Here is a 27,883-nt window from a genome sequence, read left to right as displayed (position 1 = left end):
CCTCTCTTTGGTGAATACCAAAGAGAAGTATTCATTGAGGACCTCGCTCACTTCCACAGCCTCCAGGCACATCTTCCCACCTTTATCTCTAATCGGTCCTACCTTCACTCCTGTCATCCTTTTGTTCACATAATTGAGGAATGCCTAAGGGTTTTCCTTTACCCTGCTCACCAAGGCCTTCTCATGCCCCCTTCTTGCTCTTCTCAGCACCTTCTTATGGTCCTTTCTTGCTACCCTATATTCCTCAATAGACCCACCTGATCCTTGTTTCCTAAACCTCATGTATGTTGCCTTCTTCCACCTGACTAGACTTTCCACCTCACTTGTCACCTATGGTTCCTTCACCGGGTCAAATTTATCCCTAACATCCTGCAAGAGACCCCTAAACATCAACCACATGTCCATAGTACAGTTCCCTGCTAAAACATCATCCCAATTCACGCCTGCAAGATCTAGTCTTACAGCCTCATAATTTGCCCTTCCCCAATTAAAAATTTTCCTGTCCTCTCTGATTCTATCCTTTTCCATGATAATGCTAAAGGCCAGGGAGCGGTGGTCACCGTCCCCCAGATGCTCACCCACTGAGGGATCTGTGACCTGACTCAGTTCATTACCTAATAATAGATATAACCATATAAACCATATAACAATTACAGCACGGAAACAGGCCATCTTGGCCCTTCTAGTCCATGCCAATCTCTTACTCTCACCTAGTCCCACCGACCTGCACTCAGCCCATAACACTCCATTCCTTTCCTGTCCATATATCTATGCAATTTAACTTTAAATGACAACATCGAACCAGCCTCAACCACTTCTGCTGGAAGCTCGTTCCACACAGCTACCACTCTCTGAGTAAAGAAGTTCCTCCTCATGTTACCCCTAAACTTTTGCCCTTTAACTCTCAACTCACGTCCTCTTGTTTGAATCTCTCCCATTCTCAATGGAAAAAGCCTATCCACGTCAACTCTATCTATCCCCCTCATAATTTTAAACACCTCTATCAAATCCCCCCTCAACCTTCTACGCTCCAAAGAATAAAGACCTAACTTGCTCAACCTTTCTCTGTAACTTAGGAGATGAAACCCAGGCAACATTTTAGTAAATCTCCTCTGTACTCTCTCAATTTTATTGACATCTTTCCTATAATTCAGTGACCAGAACTGTACACAATACTCCAAATTTGGCCTCACCAATGCCTTACACAATTTCAACATTACATCCCTCATCTAGTATGGCATTCCCCCTCGTCGGCCTGTCAACATATTGTGACAGGAATCCGTCCTGGACACACTTAACAAACTGTGCCCCGTCTCAACCCTTGGAACTAATCAGGTGCCAATCAATATTAGGGAAGTTAAAGTCACCCATGATAACAACCCTGTTATTTTTGCACCTTTCCAAAATCTGCCTCCCAATCTGCTCCTCGGTATCTCTGCTGCTACCAGGGGGCCTATAGAATACCCCCAGTAGAGTAACTGCTCCCTTCTTGTTCCTGACTTCTACCCATACTGACTCAAAAGTGGATCCTGCTACATTACCCACCCTTTCTGTAGCTCTAATAGTATCCCTGACCAGTAATGCCACCCTCCTCCCCTTTTCCCCCCTCTCTATCCCTTTTAAAGCACTGAAATCCAGAAATATTGAGAATCCATTCCTGCCCTGGTACCAGCCAAGTCTCTGCAATGGCCACCACATCATCTTCTCCCTCCTGCTGTCTGGAAAAAGGCACCGAAGCATTTGGGCTCTCACGACCAGACTATGTAACAGTTTCTTCCCTCAAGCCATCAGACCCCCCCGGAGCAGCAATCGCAAACCTTCCCGCAAGGATGTTAGTCTCCCTCCAGTTCAGCTGCAACCCATCCCGTCGGAACATGTCCCACCTTCCCTGGAACAAGGCCCAATTGTCCAGAAACATGAAGCCCTCCCTCCTGCACCATCTCCTGAGCCACGTATTTAGCTGCATTATCTTCCTATTTCTAGCCTCACTAGCACGTGGCACAGGTAGCAATCCTGAGATTGCAACCCTGAAGATCCTGTCCTTCAATTTTGCACCTAGCTCCCTAAATTCTCTTCGCAGGACCTCCTCCTTCTTCCTATCCATGTCATTGGTCCCTACATGGACCATGACATCTGGCTGCTCACTCTCTCTCTTGAGAATACCGAGAACTCGATCCAAGATATCGTAGATCCTGGCACCAGGGAGGCAACAGACCATCCGGGATTCTCAATCTCTTCTACAGAACCTCTTATCTGTCCCCCTAACTATCGAATCCCCTAGCACTACTGCTCTCCTCTTTTCCCTCCTTCCCTTCTGAGTTGAGGGTCCCATCTCGGAGCCAGAGACGCAACCACTGCAACTTGTCCCTGGTAGGTCGTCCCCATCAACAGTATCCAAAATGATATACTTATTATTGGTGGGGACGGCCACAGGGGTGCTCTGCTCATTCTGTCTATTTCCCTTACCTCTCCTGACAGTCACCCAGCTACCTGTCTCTTGATTTTTTAGTGGTGAAACTCCTGTTTATTTCTGTCTCTGCCTCACGAATGATCCAAAGTTCATCCAGCTCCAGCTCCAGTTCCCTAACTCGGTTTGTCAGGAGCTGCAGCTGGATGCACCTTTCACAGGTGTAGTCATCATTTTTAATTTTCAGTTTTGCAATACTTACTTAATTTAACTATTTAATATTTATACATACTTTAATTCACATTTTTCTCTATTATTATGCATTGCATTGTACTGTTGCCTCAAAGACAACAAATTTCATACATACGAATACTGCTGACATTAAACCTGATTCTGATTTGGATTCTGATTGTAGGGGAGAGGTTAATGGGCAGCTGGAACAGGGTAGAGGAAGAAGATTGGAGAGATGGACAAAATTTTATGAGGCACTGGTCAGACCACATCAGAAGTATTGTGAGGAGTTTTGGGTCCCATATCTAAATGAAAATGTGCTGGCATTGGAGAGGGTCCAGAGAAGGTTCACGAGAATAATCCCAGGAATGAAAAGGGTTAATGTATGAGGAGTGTTTAATGGCTCTGGACCTGTACTCACTAGAATCTAGAATAATGGGGGGAGGGCGCGGGATATCTAACTGAAACGTACCGAATATTGAAACACTTAGGTAGAGCGGATATGGTGGATGTTTCCAATAGCGGGAGAATCTAAGACCAGAGGGAGCAGCCTCAGAATAGAAGGACGTCCACTTTGGACAGAGATGAGGAGCAATTTCTTTCGCCAGAGGGTAGTGTATCTAAGGAATTCATTGCTACAGACAGCTGTGGAGACCAAGCCTTTGAGTATATTTAAAGTGGAAGTTGATAGGTTCTTGATTAGTCAGTGCGAAAAAGGTTACATAGAAGGAGAACGGGGTTGAGAGGGATAATAAATCAGATATGACTCCACAGAGCAAACTCAGTGGGTTGAATGGCCTAATTCTACTGTATCTTAATGTCCTACAAGGGGAGGAACCTCCCTCGCCCTCACCCCACTACCCAATAATTTCCCATTTCCCAATCAATATCCTGCCCCAATCAGATTTGCTCCATCCAAATCAGTTCCATACCCCAAATCAATCCTACTTCCTCAATCAACCCATTGCCTTCATATACATTTCTCCAATAAGATGAGGGATGTCTAGATGCTGGAATAACTCAGTGGGTCAGTCAGCATCTGAAGAGGCAAAAAGGTGTAGGTCGATGTTCCATGTCCGAGAGGAACAGCCAGTGTACAGGTCTGAAGTGAGAGCAATCTGTCCCTGGAGCAGGTCTCAAACTGAATGTCAGTTTACATGCCTCTTCATGTTCTAGCATGTACAGGTCTTCTAAGTCTTCGATGGAGGAAGGGAGAAGACTTAAGTTACTCTGTGTTTGATACTGGAGGAACTCAACGGGTCAGGCAGCATCCATGCAGGGAAATGGATAGTTGACATTTTGGGTCAAAGGTCGAGACCTTTCCTCCAGACTAGATGGCATAGTGGACAATGGCCTGATGATCACTGTGGGGTCATAGAACGGTATGGGAGGTGAGTGGTTTTCGGGAAGATGGGTTGATTGAGGAAATGAGGTTGGTGAAATGTGTAGATGTGATTTTGTGGGAGTGAGACTGATTGGAGCAGGACATTGATAGGGAAATACGATAGACTGTGAGAGGCGAGGGACTAATGGGAAGTCAATTGTTTACAGGAAGGGGACTGATTGTACGTGGCTGTTAGTTACCAAGTGGGAGACTAATTTGGAGTGTAGGTTGCAATTGATTTACAGGAGATGGATTATTTATGGTGAAGAGGATTGACTAGGTGGGTGGCAGATGAATGAATTGGGATGAGTCTGATTTTGGGGAAGGGGATTATTGGGGGGGAGGGAGAAAGATTTGGACAGGGGGTTGACTGGGAGAGACAGATTGAAAGTGTTGGGGTTACTGATAAGCTTGGAGACTTTGATTAGTGCGGGGTTTTCTTTACCTGCATGAAGTATTCCTGCAGCAAGCAGTCCACCCAGGGCTCTGCCACCTCAATTGGCCTCACCTCATTTGAGATGTCACAGCATTTGATCAGAACCATTTGTAACTGGAGAAGAGAAAGAGGATGTTCATGCACCCTTCTTCCCCCATCCATCCTCCACTTTCTCCCTCTACGCTCTATGCTCCCCTTTACCCTTCTATTCACCCCTACGCTCTCTATTCTCCATGCTCCATCCTCCGCTCTGCCCCTCCCCCTCTGTCCACCACATCCCCCCTTCGTACTCCACCCTCCCACTTGTCCGTCCCCTCTGCCTCCACTCTCTCCCCTCCAATCACCCCGTCCCCCCTCATGTTCTTGATATTTATAGCTTATTGATTTATTTTGTGTTTGTGTCTTTTGCACTCTGGTTGTTTGCCCGTCCTGTTGGGTGCAGTCTTTCATTGATTCTATTGTGTTTCTTTGTACTTACTGTGTAAGCCCACAAGGAAATGAATCTCAGGGTTGTATATGATGACATGTATGTACTTTGATAATAAATTTACTTTAAACTTTGGTGTATCTGACCAGGAGCTGGGAGCACAAACCCCAGGGATCACCCACATGACCATCTGTCCTCGGGATCCCCTTGAAAGGCCATCTGTTCCCTTGTACCCCGCCCCCCCCGAATGACCATCCGTCCCCCAGGACCCCCAATGACTGTCCATCCCCTGGGGCCCCCAAATGACGGTTCATCCCCAGCAACCCCCCCAAATGATCAGGAAAATGGTAGAACCAGATATGATTGAGGTGTTGAAGAGATGTTTAAGAGACGTTGAAGAGATGTTGAACATGTGGCCAATGGACAGAAAATGGCTTGCATGCAGACAGAAGAGAATTAATTTGGTATTTCTAGCATAAACATGGTCAATTTAAAATGACCAATTAAGCTACCTGGTATATCTTTGGATTGTGAGAGGAAACTAGAATACCCGGGAAAACCCTTTCTTTATATGGGGAGGACGTACAGACTCCTTACAGAGGATGCCAGGAATAAAAGGGGCCTTTTCTGGTTGGCTGCCAGTGACTAGTGGTGTTCCTCAGGGGTCAGATTCGAGACTGCTGCTTTTCACATTGTTTGTCAATGATTTAGATAATGGAATTGATGGCTTTGTGGCAAAGTTTGTGGATGATACAAAGATAGGTGGAGGTGTAGGTAGTGCTGAGGAAGCAATGTGCTTACAGCAGGACTGAGACGAATTGGAAGAATAGACAAAAAAGGGGCAGATGGAACACAGTGTTGGGAAATGTAGCTGGGATGTGGACCACAGATTACAATGGCAAATAGAAAGGGTGTGTTAAAAGGGCAATGTTATGGTAGTCATGCAACATTTCAACATACAGGTTTATTGGGAAAAAGGAGCTTAAGAAGGGGCTGAGAAGAGCAAGAAGGGGGCATGAGAAGGCCTTGGCGAGTAGGGTAAAGAAAAACCCCAAGGCATTCTTCAATTATGTGAAGAAAAAAAGGATGACAGGAGTGAAGGTAGGACCGATTAGAGATAAAGGTGGGAAGATGTGCCTGGAGGCTGTGTAAGTGAGCGAGGTCCTCAATGAATACTTCTCTTCAGTATTCACCAATGAGAGGGAACTTGATGATGGTGAGGACAACATGAGTGAGGTTGATGTTCTGGAGCATGTTGATATTAAGGGAGAGGAGGTGTTGGAGTTGTTAAAATACATTAGGACGGATAAGTCCCTGGGGCCTGACAGAATATTCCCCAGTCTGCTCCATGAGGCGAGAGAAGAGATTGTTGAGCCTCTGGCTGGGATCTTTATGTCCTCGTTGTCCACGGGAATGGTACCGGAGGATTGGAGGGAGGCAAATGTTGTCCCCTTGTTCAAAAAAGGTAGTAGGGATAGTCCGGGTAATTATAGACCAGTGAGCCTTACTTCTGTGGTGGGAAAGCTATTGGAATAGATTCTTAGAGATAGGATTTATGGGATTTATGGGCATTTAGAGAATCATGGTCTGATCAGGGACAGTCAGCATGGCTTTGTGAAGAGCAGATCGTGTCTAACAAGCTTGATAGAGTTCTTTGAGGAGATGACCAGGCATATAGATGAGGGTAGTGCAGTGGATGTGATCTACATGGATTTTAGTAAGGCATTTGACAAGGTTCCACACGGTAGGCTTATTCAGAAAGTTAGAAGGAATGGGATCCAGGAAAGTTTGGCCAGGTGGATTCAGAATTGGCTTGCCTGCAGAAGGCAGAGGGTGGTGGTGGAGGGAGTACATTCGGATTGGAGGGTTGTGACTAGTGGTGTCCCACAAGGATCATTTCTGGGACCTCTACTTTTCGTGATTTTTATTAATGACCTGGATGTGGGGTTAGAAGGGTGGGTTGGCAAGTTTGTAGACGACACAAAGGTTGGTGGTGTTGTAGATAGTGTAGAGGATTGTCGGAGATTGCAGAGAGACATTGATAGGATGCAGAAGTGGGCTGAGAAGTGGCAGATGGAGTTCAACCTGGAGAAATGTGAGGTGGTACACTTTGGAAGGACAAACTCCAAGGCAGAGTACAAAGTAAATGGCAGGATACCTGCAAGTGTGGAGGAGCAGAGGGATCTGGGGGTACATGTCCACAAATCCCTGAAAGTTGCCTCACAGGTGGATAGGGTAGTTAAGAAAGCTTATGGAGTGTTAGCTTTCATAAGTCGAGGGATAGAGTTTAAGAGTCACGATGTAATGATGCAGCTCTATAAAACTCTGGTTAGGCCACACTTGGAGTACTGTGTCCAGTTCTGGTCACCTCACTATAGGAAGGATGTGGAAGCATTGGAAAGGGTACAGAGAAGATTTACCAGGATGCTGTCCAGTTTAGAGAGTATGCATTATGATCAGAGATTAAGGGAGCTAGGGCTTTACTCTCTGGAGAGAAGGAGGATGAGAGGAGACATGATAGAGGTATACAAGATATTAAGGGGAGTAGATAGAGTGGACAGCCAGCACCTCTTCCCCAGGGCACCACTGCTCAATACAAGAGGACATGGCTTTAAGGTAAGGGGTGGGAAGTTCAAGGGGGATATTAGAGGAAGGTTTTTTATTCAGAGAGTGGTTGGTGCGTGGAATGCACTGCCTGAGTCAGTGGTGGAGGCAGATACACTAGTGAAATTTAAGAGACTACTAGACAGGTATATGGAGGAAATTAAGGTGGGGGGTTATATGGGAGGCAGGGTTTGAGGGTTGGCACAACATTGTGGGCCGAAGGGCCTGTACTGTGCTGTACTATTCTATGTTCTATGTCCTATGTAAAATCAGGTTGGAAATGGATATCAAGACAGTGAGTTTGTTGAATGCCTGCAAGACGGCTTTTTAGTGCAGTTTGTCATTGAGCCCACTAGGGGATCAGCTATACTGGATTGGATGTTAGGTAATGAACTGGAAGTGACTAGGGAGTTTAAGTTAAAAGAACCCTAAGGAGTCAGTGATCACAGTGTGACTGATTTCAACTTTAAATTTGAGAGGGAGAAGTCTGACATGGCAGTATTTCAGTGGAGTAAAGCAAATTACAAGGCTTATTGAGAAAGTAAGGAGGCATGGGATCCAAGGGGACATTGCTTTGTGGATCCAGAACTGGCTTGCCCACAGAAGGCAAAGAGTGGTTGTAGATGGGACATATTCTGCATGGAGGTCTCTGACCAGCGGTGTGCCTCAGGGATCTGTTCTGGGACCCTTACTCTTCGTGATTTTTATAAATGACCTGGATGAGGAAGTGGAGGGATGGGTTAGTAAGCCTGCTGATGACAGAAAGGTTGAGGGTGTTGTGGATAGTGTGGACAGCTGCCAGAGGTTACAGCAGGACATTGATAGGATGCAAAGCTGGGCTGAGAAGTGGCAGATGGTGTTCATCCCAGATAATTGTGAAGTGGTTCATTTTGCTAGGTCAAATATGATGGCAGAGTATAGCATTAATAGTAAGACCCTTGGCAGTGTGGAGGATCAGAGGGATCTTGGGGTCTAAGTCTATAGGGCGCTCAAAGCGGCTGCGCAAGTTGACTGTGGTTAAGAAGGCTTATAGTGTATTGGCCTTCATCAATCATGGAATTGAATTTAGGAGCTGAGAGGTAATGTTGCAGCTATATAGGACCCTGGTCAGACCCCACTTGCAGTACTGTGCTCAGTTCTGGTCACCTCACTACAGGAAGGATGTGGAAACCATAGAAAGGGTGCAGAGGAGATTTACAAGGATGTTGCCTGGATTGGAGAGCATGCCTTATGAAAACAGGTTGAGTGAACTTGGCCTTTTCTCCTTGGAGTGACAGAGGATGAGAGGTGACCTGATACAGGTGTATAAGATGATGAGAGGCACTGATCGTGTCGATAGTCAGAGGCTTTTTCTCAGGGCTGAAATGGTTGCCACAAGAGGACACAGGTTTAAGGTGCTGGAGAATAGGTACAGAGGAGATGTCAGGGGTAAGTTTTTTGCTCACAGAGTGGTGAGTGTGTGGAATGGGCTGCCAGCAACGGTGGTGGAGATGGATATGATAGGGTTTTTTAAGAGACTTTCGGATAGGTACATGGAGCTTGGAAAAATAGAGGGCTATGGGTAAGCCTAGTAATTTCTAAGATAGGGACATGTTCAGCACAACTTTGTGGGCCGATGGGCCTGTGTTGGGCTGTAGGTTTTCTATGTTTCTATGTTACAGTGGTATGAGAGAGGAACTGGCTAAAGTAAATTGGAAGGAGATGCTGGCAGGAATGTCAGCAGAGTAGCAATGGTGTAAGTTTCTGGGGAAAATGAGGAAGGTGCAAGATAGATGTATTCCAAAAATGAAGAAATATTCAAATGACAAAATAGGACAACGTGGCTGACAAGGGAAGTCAAAGCTACCGTAAATGTAAAAGAAAGGACATACAACAAAAATTAGTGGGAAGATAGAGGATTGGGAAATTTTTTAAACCCTACAGAGAGCAACTCAAAAAATCATTAGGAGGGAAAAGATGAAATATGAAAGCAAGCTAGCAAACCATATCAAAGTAGATGGTAAGAGTTTTTGGACATAGGACCGCTAGAAAATGAGGCCTGAGAAATATCAAAGAGATGGCTGAGGAACTCAATGAGTATTTTGTATCAGTCTTCACTGTGGAAAATACTGACAGTGTGCCAGATATTGAAGGGCGTAGGGAAGAGAAGAGGGTGCAGATACTATTACAAGGGAGAAGGTGCTGAAAAAACTGAAAGACCTAAGAGTACATATGTCACCCAGACCAGATGAACTGCACCCTAGGGTTCTGAAAGAGGTAGTTGTAGAGATTGTGGAGGCATTAGAAATGATATTTAAAAATCATTTAACTCTGGCATGTTAGCAGAGCACTGGAAAATTGCAAATGTTGCTTCACTCTTTAAGAAAGGAGGAAGCAGCAGAAAGGAAATTAAAGACCAGTTGGCCTGACCTCAGTTGTTGGGAAGATGCTGGAGTAAATTATTAAGGATGAGGTGATGGAGTACTTGATGAGACAGGACAAGATAGGCGAAAATAAATCAAAGATAGCATGCAACAGAGATGATAGAAAGGACAGGCAGGAGATGAGGCTTAATCACAGCCAGTGGGATAAGTTTCAGGGCAATAGGGGTGTGGTGTAGTTAAAACAGAAAGCAACAAATACTGGACTGAAAGTGTTATATTTGAATGCATGCAGCATAAGAAATAAAATGGACAATCTTGAAATTCAGCTGCAGATTGGCAAGTATGACGTTGTGGCCATCTCTGAAACTTGGCTAAAGAATGGCTGTCATTGGGAGCTGAACGTCCAAGGACATATGGTGTATCAGAAAGATAGGTTAGTAGGCAGAGGGGGTGGTGTGGCTCTGTGTATAAGAAATAATATATCATTGGAAAGGGATGACATAGGATTGGAAGGTGTAGAGTCTGTATGGGCTGAGTTAAGAAATGGCAGGGGTAAAAGGACCCTAATGGCAGTTGTATACAGGCCTCCAAACAGCAGCTGGGATGTGGATTACAAATTACAGCAGGAGATAGAAAAGGTGTGTCAGAAGGGCAATGTCATGATAATCGTTGGGGATTTTAACATGAAAGTGGATTGGGAAAACCAGGCCAGTACTGGACCTCAAGAGAGAGAATTTGTAGAATGTCTAAAGGATGGCTTTTTAGAACAGTTTGTCGTTGAGCCCCCTAGGGGATTGGCTATGCTGGATTGGGTGTTGTGCAATGATCTGGAGGTGATAAGAGAGCTTAAGGTTAAGGAATCCTTAGGGAACAGTGATCACAATATGATTGAGTTCATTTTGAAATTTGAGAAGGAGAAACTAAATGCCATTGTGTCAGTATTTCATAGTTGGATGCATCAGCAAGGGAGATGAGGCTGAGTACAGGGCTACAGTAGGAAACTTTGTCACATGGTGTGAGCAGAATTATCTGCATCTTAATGTGAAAAAGACTAAGGAGCTGGTGGTAGACCTGAGGAGAGCTAAGGTACCGGCGACCCCTGTTTCCATCCAGCGGGTCAGAGTGAACATGGTGGAGGATTACAAATACCTGGGGATACGAATTGACAATAAACTGGACTGCTCAAAGAACACTGAGGCTGTCTTCAAGGGTCAGAGCCGTCTCTATTTCCTGAGGAGACTGAGGTCCCTTAACATCTGCTGGACGATGCTGAGGATGTTCTATGAGTCTGTGGTGGCCAGTGCTATCATGTTTGCTGTTGTGTGCTGGGACAGCAGGCTGAGGGTAGCAGACACCAACAGAATCAACAAACTCATTCATAATGCCAGTAATGTTGTGGGGATGGCACTGGACTCTCTGACGGTGGTGTCTGAAAAGAGGATGCTGTCCAAGTTGCATGCCATCTTGGACAATGTCTCCTATCCACTACATAATGTACTGGGTGGGCAAAGGAGTACATTCAGCCAGAGACTCATTCCACCAAGATGCAACACTGAGATGGCCTGTGCCCATCAAACTTTACAATTCCTCCCTTGGAGGGTCAGACACCCTGAGCCAATAGGCTGGTCCTGGACTTATTTCCTGGCATAATTTACATATTACTATTTAATTTTTTATGGTTTTATATTGCTATATTTATACTCTATTCTTGGTTGGTGCAACTGTAACGAAACCCAATTTCCCTCAGGATCAATAAAGTATGACTATGACTCTCTCACTCAGAACCCTAGCATGTTTGAAAATGGGCACATTCTTGGTGGCCTGTTCCTCTCACTGGCTTATCGATTTTTCCGTCACCATTCATGCACAGATGTGACAGGACTGCAGAGTGTATCTGATTTGCTGGTTGTGGGATCATTTGGCTCTGTGAATTGCAAGCTGCTTCTGCAGTTAAACATGGAGGGTGCCACAGTAGCACAGTGGTTATCCTGACGCTATTATAGCTGGGGACTTCAGAGTTCACAGTTCAATTCCTCCCTTGGAGGGTCAGACACCCTGAGCCACAGGCTGGTCCTGGACTTATTTCCTGGCATAATTTACGTATTACTATTTAACTATTTATGGTTTTATTACTATTTAATTATTATGGTGCAACTGTAATGAAAACCAATTTCCCCCAGGATCAATAAAGTATGACTATGACTATGAATAAAGGAAGTTACAATGGCATGAGAGGGGAACTGGCTGAAGTTTACTGGAAAGGGACACTGGCGGGAAGGACAGCAGAACAGCAATGGTTGGAGTTTCTGCAAAAAATGAGGGAAGTGCAAGACAGATATATTCCAAATAAGAAGAAATTTTCGAATGGAAGAAGGACACAACCGTGGCTGACAAATTGAGTCAGAGCAAAGTAAAAGTAAAAGAGAGCGCATACAAGGAAGCCAAAGCTACTGGGAGGATAGAGTATTGGGAAGCTTTTATAAACATTCAGAAGGAAACTAAGAAGGTCATTGGGAAAGAAAAGATGAATTATCAAAGGAAGCTGGCGACTAATATCAAAGAAGATACTAAAAGCTTTTTTAAGTACATAAGGGGTAAAAGAGAGTTGAGGATAGATATAGAAAATGACGCTGGAGATATTGTAATGAGAGACGCAGAGATGGCAGAGGAACTGAATGTGTATTTTACATCAGTCTTCACAGCCGAAGACATCGGCAGTATACCGGACATTCAAGAGTGTCAGGGAAGTGAAGTATGTGCAGAGAAAATTATGACTGAGAAGGTGCTCAGGAAGTTTAATGGTCTGAGGGTGGATAAATCTCCTGGACCTGATGGAATGCACCCTCGGGTTCTGAAGGAAGTAGCTGGAAAGATTGCGGAAGCATTAATGATGATCTTTCAAGAATTGATAGATTCTGGCATTGTACCAGGTGACTAGAAAATCGCAAATGTTACTCTGCTATTTAAGAAGGGTGGGAGGCAGCAGAAAGGAAACTATAGACCTGTTAGCCTGCTGTCAGTGGTTGGGAAGATGTTGGAATCGATTGTTAGGGATGAGATTATGGAGTACCTGGAGGCATATAAGACAGGCCAAAGCCAGCATGGTTTCCTGAAAGGAAAATCCTGCCTGACTAACCTATTGCAATTCTTTGAGGAAATTACAAGCAAGGTAGACAAAGGAGATGCAGTAGATGTGGTGTACTTGGATTTTCAGAAGGCCTTTAACAAAATGCTGCATGCGGGGCTGCTTAGCAAGATAAGAACCCATGGAATTATAGGGGAGTTTCTAGCATGGGTGGAGCATTGGCTGATCGGCAGAAAACAGAAAGTGGGAATAAAGGGATCCTATTCTGGATGGCTGCTGGTTACCAGTGGAGTTCCATAGGGGTCGGTGTTGGAACTGCTGCTTTTTATGATGTATGTCAATGATTTGGACTATGGGATTAATAGATTTGTGGCTAAATTTGCCTATGATACAAAAATAGCTGGAGGAGTGGGTAGTGTTGAGGAAACAGAGAGCCTGCAAGAGAGACTTAGATAGTTTTGGGGAATGGGCAAAGTAGTGGCAAATGAAATAAAATGCTGGAAAGTGTATGGTCATGCACTTTGGTGGAAGAAATAAACAGGGAGACTATTATTTAGATCCTTGTGCAGGATACCCTAAAGTTTAACCTCCAGGTTGAGTCAGTGCTGAAGAAGGCGAATGCAATGCTGGCATTCATTTTAGAGGTATAGAATATAAGAGCAAGGATGTGAAGTTCGTAATGCAATAAATAAGATGAAGAAAGGAAAGGCAGCAGGTCCTGATGAATTAACAATAGAACAAATTATCGCCCTTGAAGATCATGGAATTGAAAAACTTACTGATTTAATCAATGACATTTATGAGACTGGAATAATACCAGAAGCGATGAAAAAAATCAGTATTTATCACTCTTCCTGAGAAACCTGGAGCAATAGAATGTGAATTACATAGGACCATAAGTTTAATGAGTCAAATCACCAAGATACTTCTAAGAATTTTGGTGACAAGAGCTAAAAGTAAGATACAAGCTGAAATAGGTAAAGAACAATGTGGTTTTGTGAAAGACAAAGGTACAAGAAACACAATATTGATGTTAAGGATACCATCAGAACAAGCTATTCAAGTGCAAAAAGATTTGTTTGTTTGTTTTATTGACTACACAAAAGCATTTGATAAAGTGAAGCACAATAAGTTATTTGAAATATTACAGGAAACTCTAGATCTAGATTCGAAAGACCTCCGCCTAATCAGAAATCTGTACTGGGAACAAACTGCCACTGTAAGAATAGATGGAGAAGTGAGTCAGTTTACGAAAATCAAGAGAGGCGTTAGACAAGGGTGTGTTTTCTCCCCTGATTTATTTAATGTGTACAGTGAAACAATATTACAAAAAATAAGAGACATCTTGGGAATCAAAGTTGGCGGTGAAAACATCAATAATTTCAGATATGCAGATGACACTGTGTTAATTGCAAGGACGGAGGAAGAACTACAAAACTTAATTGATATAGTTGTTGAAGAAAGTGCAGAAATGGGTCTATCTATCAATTACAAAAAGGCAGAATGTATGGTGATATCCAAAAAGAAGGAGAATCCTATCTGCAGGCTGAGAATAAACAGGGAAGACATAAAACAAGTACAGAACCTTTGCTACTTAGGAAGCTGGGTGACATCAGATGGCAGGTGCAACATGGACATCAAAAGAAGAATAGGGATGGCAAAAGACACCTTTACGAGAATGAAGAGTATACTGACCAATACTAAACTAAGCATGACAACCCGTCTCAGAGTACTGAAATGTTATGTTTATCCAGTTATGTTATATGGCTCAGAATGTTGGACAATATCTAGTAACAAGAGGAAACAAATTGTAGCAGCAGAAATGTGGTTTTTGAGGAGGATGCAAAGAATATCATGGACGAAACGAATATCTAACGAGGATGTCATGAACAGAGAAAACACAAAAAGAGAAATAATGTATGAGATTATGAAAAGGCAACGTGACTTCATTGGACATGTGATTCGGAAAGAGGAGTTAGAATGCACGGTAATTATGGGAAAGATTGAAGAGAAGAAAGTGAGAGGAAGACAAAGACAAATGATGATGGAGACAGCAGCCAGAGAACTGGAAATGAATACTAATGAATTCATCCACTTGACCCGAAACAGGAGTGTGTTGGGCTATGGCAGTCAAAGCTCAAACTGGACACGGCACCTGATGATGATGATGATACTGACATTGGAGAGGGTTCAGAGAAGATTCACGAGAATGATTCCGGGAATGAAAGGATTACCGTATGAGGAACATCTGGCAGCTCTTGGGCTGTATTCCCTAGAGTTCAGGAGAATGAGAGATCTCATAGAAACATTCCAAATGTTAAAAGGCCTGAATAGATTAGATGTGGCAAAGTTATTTCCCATGGTAGGGGAGTCTAGGACAAGAGGGCATGATCAGCCTATGATTGAATGGTGGAGCAGACTCGATGGGCCGAATGGCCTACTTCTGCTCCTATACGTTATGGTCTTATAGTCAGCATGATTCCCTTAGGGGAAAATCTTGCCTGACAAACCTGTTGGAATTCTTTGAGGAGATTACAAGTAGAATAGATAAACGGGATAGAAAACATAGAAAATAGGTGCAGGAGTAGGCCATTCGGCCCTTCGAGCCTGCACCGCCATTCAGTATGATCATGGCTGATCATCCAACTCAGAACCCTGTACCAGCCTTCCCTCCATACTCCCTGATCCCTTTAGCCACAAGGGCCATATCTAACTCCCTCTTAAATATAGCCAATGAACTGGCCTCAACTGTTTCCTGTGGCAGAGAATTCCACAGATTCACCACTCTCTGTGTGAAGAAGTTTTTCCTCATCTCGGTCCTAAAAGGCTTCCCCTTTATCCTCAAACTGTGACCCCTCGTTCTGGACTTCCCCAACATCGGGAACAATCTTCCTGCATCTAGCCTGTCCAATCCCTTTAGGATTTTATGCGTTTCAATCAGATTCCCCCTCAATCTTCTAAATTCCAACGAGTATAAGCCTAGTTGATCCAGTCTTTCATCATATGAAAGTCCTGCCATCCCAGGAATCAATCTGGTGAATCAATCTGGGATGAAGTGGATGTTGTATATCTGGACTTTCAGAAGGCCTTTGACAAGGTGCCACACATGAGGCTGCTTGCCAAGATAAGAACCTATGACATTACAGGAAAGTTACTGGCATGGTTAGAGCATTGGCTTATTGGTAGGAGGCAGTGAGTGGGAGTAAAAGGATCTTTTTCTGGTTGGCTGCCAGTGACTAGTGGTGTTCTGCAAGGGTCAGTGTTGGGACCGCTTCTTTTTATGCTGTACATCAGTGATTTAGACGAGGGAATAGATGGCTGTGTTGCCAAGTTTGCAGATAATATGAAGATTGGTGGAGGGACAGATAGTGTTGAGGAAACAGATAGGATGCAGAAGGACTTGTGCAGAAGATGTTCAAGGGTAAAAGCACAGAAGTAATGTGGAGGAAGTTTAGGGACCACTTGGGCTGGGTTCAGGATAGGTTTGTCCCACTGAGACAAGGAAAAAATAGTAGGAAAAGGGAACCGTGACTGACGAAACACGTGAGGCAACCCGTCAAGAGGAAAAAGGAAGCATATGTTAGATGTAAAAAGCAGGAAGCAGGAGGGGCTCATGAGAAATATAGGATAGCCAGGAAGGAGCTTAAGAAAGGACTTAGGAGAGCTCGAAGGGGGCATGAGAAGGCCTTGGCATGTAGATTTAAGGAGAACTCCAAGGCATTCTATGCGTATGTGAAGAACAGAAGGATAACAAGAATGAAGGCGGGGGCCGCTAAAGAATAAAGAAGGCAACATGTGCCTGGAGGTGGAGGAGGTTGGGGAGGTCCTAAATGAATACTTTGCTTCAGTATTCACAAGTGAAAAGGACCTTGATCAGGGTGATGTCGAAATAGAACAGGCCTGTGTGCTGGACAATGTGGAGATTAAGGAAGAAGAAGTGTTGGATCTTCTTAAAAACATCAAGTTTGATAAGTCCCCAGGGCTGGATGTGATATACCCCAGGTTGCTGTGGGAAGTGAGAGAAGAGATCGCTGGAGCAGTAGCTATGATCTTTCAATCCTCTTTGGCTGCAGGGGAGGTGCCAGAGGATTGGAGAATGGCAAATGTAGTTCCCGTGTTTAAAAAAGGTAATAGGGAGAATCCTGGGAACTATAGACCGGTGAGTCTTACGTCGGTGGTCTGCAAACTATTGGAAAGGATTCTTAAGGATAGGATCTACGAGCATTTGGAGAAGTACAGTCTACTCAGGGATAGTCAACATGGCTTTGTGGAGGGAAGGTCGTGCCTCACGAGCCTAATTGAGTTTTTTGAAGAGGTAACAAAAGAAATTGATGAGGGTAGGGCGGTAGATGTGGTCTACATGGATTTTAGCAAGTCATTTGACATGGTCCCCCACGAGAGACTCATCCAGAAAGTCATGAGGCATGGGATCAGTGGAACATTGGCTGTTTGGATAAAAAATTGGCTTACAGAAAGTAAGCAGAGGGTAGTAGTGGAAGGAAAGTATTCTGCCTGGAGGTCAGTGACTAGTGGAGTGCCACAAGGATCTGTCCTGGGACCCCTGCTGTTTGTGATTTTTATGAATGACCTGGATGAAGAGGCGGAAGGATATGGGGGAGAGTAAGTTTGCGGATGACACGAAGATTGGAGGAGTTGTGGATGGAGCTGTAGGTTGTCAAAGGTTACAAGAGGATAGAGACAGGATGCAGAGTTGGCAGAAAAGTGGCAGATGGAGTTCAATCCAGATAAGTGTGAGGTGATGCATTTTGGAAGGACAAACCAGAAGGCTGAGTACAGGGTTAATGGTTGGTTACTTAAGAGTGTGGATGAACAGAGGGACCTTAGGGTTCAAATCCATACATCCCTCAAGGTCGCTGCACAGGTTGATAGGATAGTTAAGAAGGCCTATGGGATGCTAGGCTTCGTTAATAGGGGGGTTGAGTTCAAGAGTAGAGAGGTCATGTTGCAACTCTACAAATCTCTGGTGAGACCACACTTAGAATATTGTGTTCAGTTCTGGTCACCTCATCGTAGGAAGGATGTGGAAGCTATGGAGAGGGTGCAGAGGAGATTTACCAAGATGTTGCCTGGATTGGAAAACGTCTTATGAGGCAAGGTCAGCAGAGCTGGGACTTTTCTCTTTGGAGTGTAGAAGGATGAGAGGCGACTTGATAGAGGTCTACAAGATTATGAGAGGCATAGATAGGGTGGATAGCCAGTACCTGTTTCCCAGGGCATGAATAGCAAACACCAGAGGGCATATGTACAAAGTTAAAGGAGGGAAGTTTAAGGGAGACATCAGGGGTCAGTTTTTTACACAGAGGGTTGTGGGTGCTTGGAATGACTTGCCAGGGATGGTGGTGGAGGCTAAAACATTAGGGGTATTTAAGAGCCTCTTGGACAGGCACATGGATGAAAGAAAAATAGAGGGTTACAGGATAGTGTGGATTTAGTACGTTTTTTAAAGGAATATATGGGTTGGCAAAACATCGAGGGCCGAAGGGCCTGTACTGTGCTGTAGTATTTTAGTGTCTAGTGTCTAGTGACTTAGACAGATTAGCAGAATGGGCAGGAAAGTGGCAAATGAAATACAATGTTGGAAAATGCACGGTCATACACTGGTAGTAGAAATAAACAGGGAAAAAATCAAAGACTGAGATGGAAAAGGACCTTGGAGTTCTTGTGCAGGACACTCCAAAGGGTAATTTGCAGGCAGAGTCAGAGGTGAGGTGAAAAAGCCAAATGCAATGTCAGCATTAATTTCAAGACGTCAAGAATACAAAAGCAGGGATGTAATGCTGAGCTTTTATAAGGCACCAGTGAGACCTCACCTTGAGTATTGTGAACAATTTTGGGCTGCTCATCTAAGAAAAGATGTGCTGGTATTGGAGAGGGTGCAGGGGAGGGTCACAAGGATGATTCCAGGAATGAAAGGGTTATCATACAAGGAACGTTTTGATAGCTCTGGGTCCGTACTCACTGGAATTTAGAAGGATGAGGGGGGTATCTCATTGAAAGCTATCGAAAGTTGAAAGGCTTAAACAGAGTAGATGTGGAAAGGATGTTTTCCATAGTGGAGAGTCTAGGACAAGAGGGCACAGCCTCAGGATAGAGGGGCATCCATTTAAAACAGAGATGCGGAGAAATTTCTTTAGCCAGACAGTGGTGAATTTGTGGAATTTATTACTACAGGCAGCTGTGGATGCCAAGTTGTTGGGTGTATTTAAGGCAGAGATTGATAGGTTCTTGACTGGACACAGCATCCAAGGTTACGGGGAGAAGGCCGGAGAGTGGGGCTGAGGAGAGAAAAGAAGAATCAGCCATGATTGAATGGCAGAGCAAATTAAATGGGCCAAATAGCCCAATTCTGCTTCGTTGTTTTATGGTCAAATCATGGGCTAGTCACTGAGACTGGTGGGATTGTCACTAAGGTTAGTAGATCTTTCTCTGAGATTGGCTGGTTGTCACAGAAACTGCAGAAGGAAACTAACAAGGTCATTAGGAAGGGAAGATCAGTGTATTCACTGAGATTGGTGAGATGTCGTTGAGATTGGCGGGGCTGTCACTGAGATTGGTGGGATTGTCAATGAGATCAGAATGGTTGTCACAGAGATTGGTGGGGTTGTCATCAAGATTGTTGGGGTTTTCACCGAGATTGCTGTATTCACTGAGATTGGTGAGATGTCACTGAGACTGGTGGGATGGTCATCGAGATTGGTGAGATCGTCACTGAGATCCTCAGGTGGGGTTGTCTCTGAGTTTAGTGAGATTGTTAGAGTTTTCCCTGAGATTGGTTGCATTGTCACTGAGATTGCTAGGTTACTGAGATTAGTATAGAAACATAGAACATGGATACATAGAAATCTACAGCACATTACAGGCCCTTCAGCCCACAACATTGTGCTGACCATATAACCTACTCTAGAAACTGCCTGGAATTTCCCTAGCGCATAGCCCTCTATTTTTCTGAGCTCCATGTACCTTTCCAAGAGTCTCTTAAAAGCCCTATTGTATCCACCTCTACCACCTTCGCTGGCAGTGCATTCCATGCACCCCCCACTCTCTGTGTGAAAAACTTACCCCTGACATCCCCCCTGTACCTACATCCAAGCACCTTAAAACTATGCCACTTTGTGTTAGCCATTTCAGCCCTGGGAAAAGCCTCTGACTATCCAATGATCAATGCCTTTCATCATCTTATACGGCTCTATTAGGTCACCTCTCACCCTCCACCACTCCAAGCAGAAAAAGCCAAGTTCACTCAACCTATTCTCATAAGGCATGCTCTCCAATCCAGGGAACATCCTTGTAAATCTCCTTTGCACTCTCTCTATAGTTTCCACATCCTCCCTGTAATGAGGTGACCAGAACTGAACATAGTACTCAAGTGGGGTCTGACCAAGGTCCTATATAGCTGTCCTCACGGCTCTTGAACTCGATCCCACAGTTGATGAATGCCAGCACACCATACACCTTCTTAACAACACTGTTAACCTGTGCAGCAACTTTCAGTATCCTATGGACATGGACCCCAAAATCTCGCTGATCCTCCACACTGCCAAGAGTCTTACCATTAATATTCTATTCAAATTTGACCTACTAAAATGAACCACTTCACACTTATCTGGGTTGAACTCCATCTGCCACTTTTCAGCCCAGTTCTGCATCCTATTGATGTCCCACTGTTACTTCTGACAGCCCTCCAGACTATCCACAACACCCCCAACTTTTGTGTCATCGGCACACTTACTAACCCACCTTTCTACTTCCTCATCCAGATGATTTATAAAAATCACAAAGAGCAGGGATCCCAGAACAGAGCCTTGTGGAACACCACTGGTCACCATCTCCATGCAGAATATGAACCATCAACAACCACCCTTTGCCTTCTGTGGCAAGCCAATTCTGGATCCACAAAGCAAAGTCCCTTGGATCTCATGTCTCATTACTTTCTTAATGAGCGTTGCATGGGGAACCTTATCAAATGCCTTACTGAAATCCATATACACTGCATCCACTGCGCTATCTTCATCAACGTGTTTTGTTATATCTTCAATGAATTCAATCAGGCTCATAAGGCATGACCTGCCCTTGACAAAGCCATGCTGACTATCCCTAATCAGATTATGTCTCTCCAAATGCCCATAAATCCTGCCTCTCAGGATCTTCTCCAACAACTTGCCCAACACTGAAGTCAGACTCACTGGTCGAGAATTTCCTAGGTTATCTCTACTCCCTTTGTTGAAGAAATGAACATTTGCAACCCTCCAATCTTCTGGTACTTCTCACGTTCCTATTGATGATACAAAGATCATTGCCAGAGGTTCAGCAATCTCCTTCCTCACTTCCCACAGTAGCCTGGGGTACATCTTGTCCGGTCCTGGTGACTTATCCAACGATGCTTTTCAAAAGCTCCAGCACATCCTCTTTCTTAATGTCTATACACTCAAGCGTTTCAGTCCATTGTAGGTCATCCCTGCAATTGCCAAGTCCTTTTCGCCAGTGAATATTGAAGCAAAGTATTCATTAAGTACCTCCGCTGCCTCCTCTGACTCCATACACATGTTTGCACTACCACACCTGATTGGTCCTATTCTCATATGGCTCATCCTCTTGCTCTTCACATACAGTACCTGTAGAATGCCCTGGGTTTTTATTACTCCTGTTCACCAAGGCTTTTCTTTTCTTAACTAGATTTTCCACATCCTTTGTATATCATGGTTCTTTAACGCTACCATCCTTTCCCTGCCTCAATGGAACATACCTTTGCAAACACCATGCAAATGTTAACCTGAACATTTGCCACATTTCTGCCATACATTTCCCTGAGAACATCTGCTTCCAATTTATGTTCCCAAGTTCCTGCATAATAGCATCATATTTTCCCTTTCCCTAATTAAACGTTTTCCAAATTTGTCTGCTCCTATCCCTCTCCAGCACAATGGTAAAGGAGATAGAGTTGTGATCACTAACTCCAAAATGCTCTCTCACTGAGAGACCTGACACCTGACCAGGTTCATTTCCCAATACCAGATCAAGTACAGCCTCTCCTCTAGTTGGCTTATCTACATATTGTCTCAGGAAACTTTCCTAAACACACCTAACAAATTCTACACCATCTAAACCCTTGCTCTAGGGAGATGCTAGTCAATATTAGGGAAGTTAAAATTACCCATCACAACAACCCTATTATTATTGTACCGTTCCAGAATCTGCCTCCTTATCTGATCCTCAATGTCTTTGTCACTATTGGGGGGAGTCTATAAAAAACACTCAGTGAAGTTATTGTTCTCTTCCTCTTTCTTACTTCCATCCATGATGACTCAGTAGACAATCCCTCCATGACCTCCTCCTTTTCTGCAGCCATGACACTATCCCTGATCAGCAGTGCCATGCTCCCACCTCTTTTGCCTCCATCTCTGTTCTTTTTGAGATATCTAAAGCCTGGCACTCAGCAGCCATTCCTGCCCCTGAGACATCCAAGTCTCTGTAATGGCCACAACATCATAGTTCCATGTATTGATCCATGTTCTAAATTCATCTGCCTTGTTTATGATACTCCTTGCATTAAAATAGACCCATCTCAAACCATCTGGCTGAGTGCATCTGCATCTGCTTATCTTTCTTCACAAACTCCCTACAAACTGTCTCTACTTGTGTGCCAACTGCCTCATCCTCTGCCTCTCCACTTTGGTTCCCAACCCTCTGCAAATCTAGTTTAACTCTCCCCAAAAGCATTAGGGAACCTCACTCCCTGGATATTTGTTCCCTCTAGTTCAGGTGCAACCTGCCCCACTTGTACAGGTCACTCATTCTTCAGAAAAGGTTCCAATGATCCAAGAACTTGAAACCCTGTCCATGCACCATCTCCTCAGCCACTCATTCATCTGTGCGATCTTCCTGTTCTGACCTTCCCCAGCTCGTGACACTGGGAGTAATCTGAAGATTACCACCTTGGAGGTCCTGCTCTTCAGCCTCCTTCCTAACTTCCTAACCTTACTGTTCAGGACCTCTACCCCTCTCCTGCCTATGTCATTGTTACCAATATGTACCACAACCTCTGGCTGCTCACCCTCCCCTTCAAGAATATTCTGCAACCACTCAGAGACATCCTGGACCCTAGCTCCCGGGAGGCAACACACTATCCTGGCATCTCTTTCGCTGATGCAGAATCTCACATTATCCTGGCATCTCTTTCGCTGATGCAGAATCTTCTATCTGCCCCCCCCCCAACTATCAAATCCCCTATGATTATTGCTCCATCTAACTTCACCCTACCCTTCTGAAGCTCAGAGCCAGCTGCAGTGCTATTGGTCTGACTGCTGCTGCCTTGCCCAGATAAGTCAAATACCCCTCAGCAGTATCCACAGGGGTAAACCTGTTACTGAGGGGAATGGCCACAGGGGGACCCTGAGCTGACTTCTTTCTCCCTTTACCTCTCTCGGAGTTCACCCATCTGCTCCCCGAATTCTGCACTCTGAGTGTAACCACCTGCTCAAAAGTCCAATCTGTCAATTGCTCTGCCTCTCGGATGATCCTAAGTTCATCCAACTCCAGCCCCAGCTCCTTAACATGGTCCTTCATGAGCTGGAGTTGGCTGCACTTCCCGCATGTGCAGTGTTCAGGGAGAGCATCAGGTTCCATGAATTCCCACATCCTACAGGAGGAGCATTCCACTGCCAGATTAGTGGGTTTGTACCTGAGATTGGCATGGGTTGTCACTGAGATTAGTGTATGAACTGAAATTGATGGGGTTGTTACTGAGGTTGTTGGTGTTGCCACTGAGACTGGTTGGTTTGTCATAGAGATTCGTGGGGTTGTCAATGATATTGGTGAGGTTCTCACTGAGATTGAGGGAGTTGACACTAAGACTGGTGGGGTTGCCTTTGAGATCGGTGGGGTTGTCACTGAGATTGGTGTGCTGTCCCTGAGATTAGTGGCATCCCTGATCTTTGAGGAACGTGTTTGTAGACCGGATATTGAACTTTTTGCTGTTGGACTCCGGCCATATTCCACCGAGATACAACACTGGGCGTCATGGGAGGTTGTTCCTGCCTGTGGTCATCGAACTTTGCAGCTCCTCCCGTGGAGGGTCAGACACCCTGAGCCAATAGGTTGGTCCTGGATTTATTTCCATCTGGCATAGTTTGCATATTGTTGTTTGATTATTTGTGGTTTTTGTATTGCTATATTTATGCTCTATTCTTGGTTGGTGCGGCTGTAACAAAACCCAATTTCCCTTGGGATCAATAAAGTATATCTATCTATCTATCTATGTCACTAAGATTAGTGGGGTGTCCCTGAGATTAGTGTTTTGTCCCTGAGATTAGTGTTGTGTCACAGAGATTAGTGGGCTATCACTGAGATTGGTGGGGTGTCCAAGATTAGTGTTGTGTCCCTGAGATTAGTGGGGTGTCACTGAGATTAGTGGGGTGTCACTGAGATTAGTGTTGTGTCCCTGAGATTAGTGGGGTGTCACTGAGATTAGTGGTGTGTCACTGAGATTAGTGGGCTGTCACTGAGATTGGTGTGGTGTCACTGAGATTAGTGGGGTGTCACTGAGATTAGTGAGGTGTCACTGAGATTAGTGGCATGTCACAGAGATTAGTGGGCTGTCACTGAGATTGGTGGGGTGTACAAGATTAGTGCGCTGTCACTGAGATTAGTGTTGTGTCACTGAGATTAGTGGCGTGTCCCTGAGATTAGTGTTGTGTCCCTGAGATTAGTGGGGTGTTGCTGAGATTAGTGGCGTGTCACTGAGATTGCCGTATTCACTGAGATTAGTGGAGTTTTGGATCCTGCAGGTTAATATAGGAAGGCAACACTGAGTTAAGGGCCTTGTCGAATGGTACAGCTAGAACACGCGGTAGAATCACCTAAACTCTTATGTACCTTCAGCCCTCCTCCTCTCTCCTTTCCTTTCTGGGCTAATTCTGTGGTGTTGTAGCTCCCACCTTGAACACTCACACAAGTCACGTCATCCTTGTTGGTGAAATCAAAGTTGTCGATCTTTTGTTTGAATGAATCAAGAATCTCGCCATGCCGAGCCATATCTGTGGCCAAGATCAGTGTGATGATACCCTGCAATGGATGCCATACTTGGTCAGTTTGACTCTAGACAATGACACTAATCTGTTCCATCCTTCGTCCACTCTGATTCCCAGCACATGAACATTCCGTTCCTGCACTGTGGTCCAGATGTGGTGGCTCTTCATTTATGCTTCTGCCTTTAGCCCAAGCCCTCACCCTCACCTGTCGGATCTGTTTAGCAATCTCCGGGTCCATGTTGTTGAAGATGTTGCACTCGGGCTGCGAGAAGATCTGGAAAGCGACAGCGCAGTGATGGTTTTCCAGAGGTGAGATGTCGTTGTAGCGGACAGCTAGCTCAGTGCGAGCATTGATTTGATACCTATTAAAGAGAAGGGTACTGGTGTTGGAAATGTCAGCCATTCTTGTCTGGCGTGTGGTGTCAGGATTGGTCTCCTTTCGGATTAACCGGGTCACGATATGAACATTCCTGACTCGACCCTTGTTTTTATAACGACGTCGAGTGGCTAGCTCGACGCTCAACCAGGCACGGATGGAAAGCATGCTCGGGGGGTGGCCTGACTTAGATTTGAACTTGGGAACCTTCGCTCTGGAGTCCGGCGCTAATGCCACTGTGCCACCAGCCAGCAAGGCCTTACTGATCCATGTAGGTTACATCAACAGCACTGCCCTCAGCAAAATTATCAATGTTCAAAGTAAATTTATTATAAAAGTACACATATGCCACCATATACAACCCTGAGATTCACAACCAGAGTGCAAAAGGTAACAAACTGTGCAAATATAAAAAAAGAGAAAAAAAGAGACAGGGGAGTTATGGTAGGGTACAGGAACCGTGGTGTACAAAGGCTGTAATAAATCCAGTCAAGAAGAAAAGAAAAGCTTACAAAAGGTTCAGAGAGCTAGGTAATGTTAGACATCTAGAAGATGATAAGGATAACAGGAAGGAGCTTAAGAAGGAAATTAGGAGAGCCTGAAGGGGCCATGAGAAGGCCTTGGTGGACGGGATTAAGGAAAACCCCAACGCATTCTACAAGTATGTGAAGAGCAAGAGGATAAAGCTTAAAAGAATAGGACCTATCAAGTGTGACAGTGGGAAAGTGTGTATGGAACTGAAGGAAATAGCAGAGGTACTTAATGAACACTTTACTTCAGTATTCACTATGGAAAAGGATCTTGGTGATTGTAGTGATGACTTGCAGCAGATTGAAAAGCTTGAGCATGTGGATATTATGAAAGAGGATGTGCTGGAGCTTTTGGAAAGCATCAAGTTGGATAAGTCGCCGGGACCGGATGAGATGTACCCCAGGCTATTGTGGAAGGCAAGGAAGGAGATTGCTGAGCCTCTGGTGATGATCTTTGCATCATCAATGGGGACGGGAGAGGTTCCGGAGGATTGGAGGGTTGCAGATGTTGTTCCTTTATTCAAGAAAGGGAGTAGAGATAGCCCAGGAAATTATAGACCAGAGAGTCTTACTTCAGTGGTTGGTGACTCATTCCCCCGAGATGCAGCACAGAACGTCAAAGGAAGTCATTCCTGCCTGTGGCCATCAAACTTTACAACTCCTCCCTTGGAGGGTCAGACACCCTGAGCCAATAGGCTGGTCCTGGACTTATTTCATAATTTACTGGCATAATTGACATATTACTATTTAACTATTTATGGTTCTACTACTATTTATTATTTATGGTGCAACTGTAACGAAAACCAATTTCCCCCGGGATCAATAAAGTATGACTACTACTACTAAGTTGATGGAGAAGATCCTGAGAGGCAGGATTTATGAACGTTTGGAGAGGTATAATATGATGAGGAATAGTCAGCATGGCTTTGTCAAAGGCAGGTCGTGCCTTACGATCCTGATTGAATTTTTTGAGGATGTGACTAAACACATTGATGAAGGAAGAGCAGTAGATGTAGTGTATATGGATTTCAGCAAGGCATTTGATAAGGTACCCCATGCAAAGCTTATTCAGAAGGTAAGGAGGCATGGGATCCAAGGGTTATTGTTTTGTGGATCCAGAATTGGCTTGCCACAGAAGGCAAAGAGTGGTTGTAGATGGGTCATATTCTGCATGGAGATCGGTCACCAGTGGAGTGTCTCAGGGATCTGCTCTGGGACCCTTCTCGTCGTAAATGACCTGGATGAGGAAGTGGGGGGATGGGTTACTAAGTTTGCTGATGACACAAAGGTTGGAGGTGTTGTGGATAGAAACATAGAAACATAGAAAATAGGTGCAGGAGTAGGCCATTCGGCCTTTCGAGCCTGCACCGCCATTCAGTATGATCATGGTTGATCATTCAACTCAGAACCCTGTACCAGCCTTCCCTCCATACCCCCTGATCCCTTTAGCCACAAGGGCCATATCTAACTCCCTCTTAAATATAGCCAATGAACTGGCCTCAACTGTTTCCTGTGGCAGAGAATTCCACAGATTCACTACTCTCTGTGTGAAGAAGTTTTTCCTAATCTCGGTCCTAAAAGGCCTCCCCTTTATCCTCAAACTGTGACCCCTCGTTCTGGACTTCCCCAACATTGGGAACAATCTTCCTGCATCTAGCCTGCCCAATCCCTTTAGGATTTTATACGTTTCAATAAGATCCCCCTTCAATCTTCTAAATTCCAATGAGTATAAGCCTAGTTGATCCAGTCTTTCATCATATGAAAGTCCTGCCATCCCAGGAATCAATCTGGTGAACCTTCTTTGTACTCCCTCTATGGCAAGGATGTCTTTCCTCAGATTAGGGGACCAAAACTGCACACAATACTCCAGGTGTGGTCTCACCAAGGCCTTGTACAACTGCAGTAGTACCTCCCTGCTCCTGTACTCGAATCCTCTTCCTATGAATGCCAGCATACCACTCGCCTTTTTCACCACCTGCTGTACCTGCATGCC

At 44.7% G+C, this 27,883-nt stretch overlaps 1 protein-coding gene across 1 annotated transcript in view; it reads right to left on the bottom strand.

The window, feature by feature from the left end:
* pde9aa (phosphodiesterase 9aa) overlaps positions 1-27,883 on the bottom strand; it is a 267,251-nt gene that overhangs the window by 70,399 nt on the left and 168,969 nt on the right. The window contains exons 15-17 of the mRNA XM_072262191.1: positions 25,190-25,346; positions 24,905-25,018; positions 4,468-4,572 (exon numbers count right to left, since the gene is read on the bottom strand). Coding sequence (XP_072118292.1) covers positions 4,468-4,572; positions 24,905-25,018; positions 25,190-25,346 — 376 coding nt within the window. The remainder of the gene's footprint in view (positions 1-4,467; positions 4,573-24,904; positions 25,019-25,189; positions 25,347-27,883) is intronic.

Source organism: Mobula birostris, chromosome 6 (genome assembly GCF_030028105.1).
Source record: "Mobula birostris isolate sMobBir1 chromosome 6, sMobBir1.hap1, whole genome shotgun sequence".
In the NCBI taxonomy this organism is placed as follows: domain Eukaryota; kingdom Metazoa; phylum Chordata; class Chondrichthyes; order Myliobatiformes; family Myliobatidae; genus Mobula; species Mobula birostris.
The sequence above is the reverse complement of the archived record's forward strand: the minus strand, read 5'-3'. Positions and strand labels throughout refer to the sequence as shown.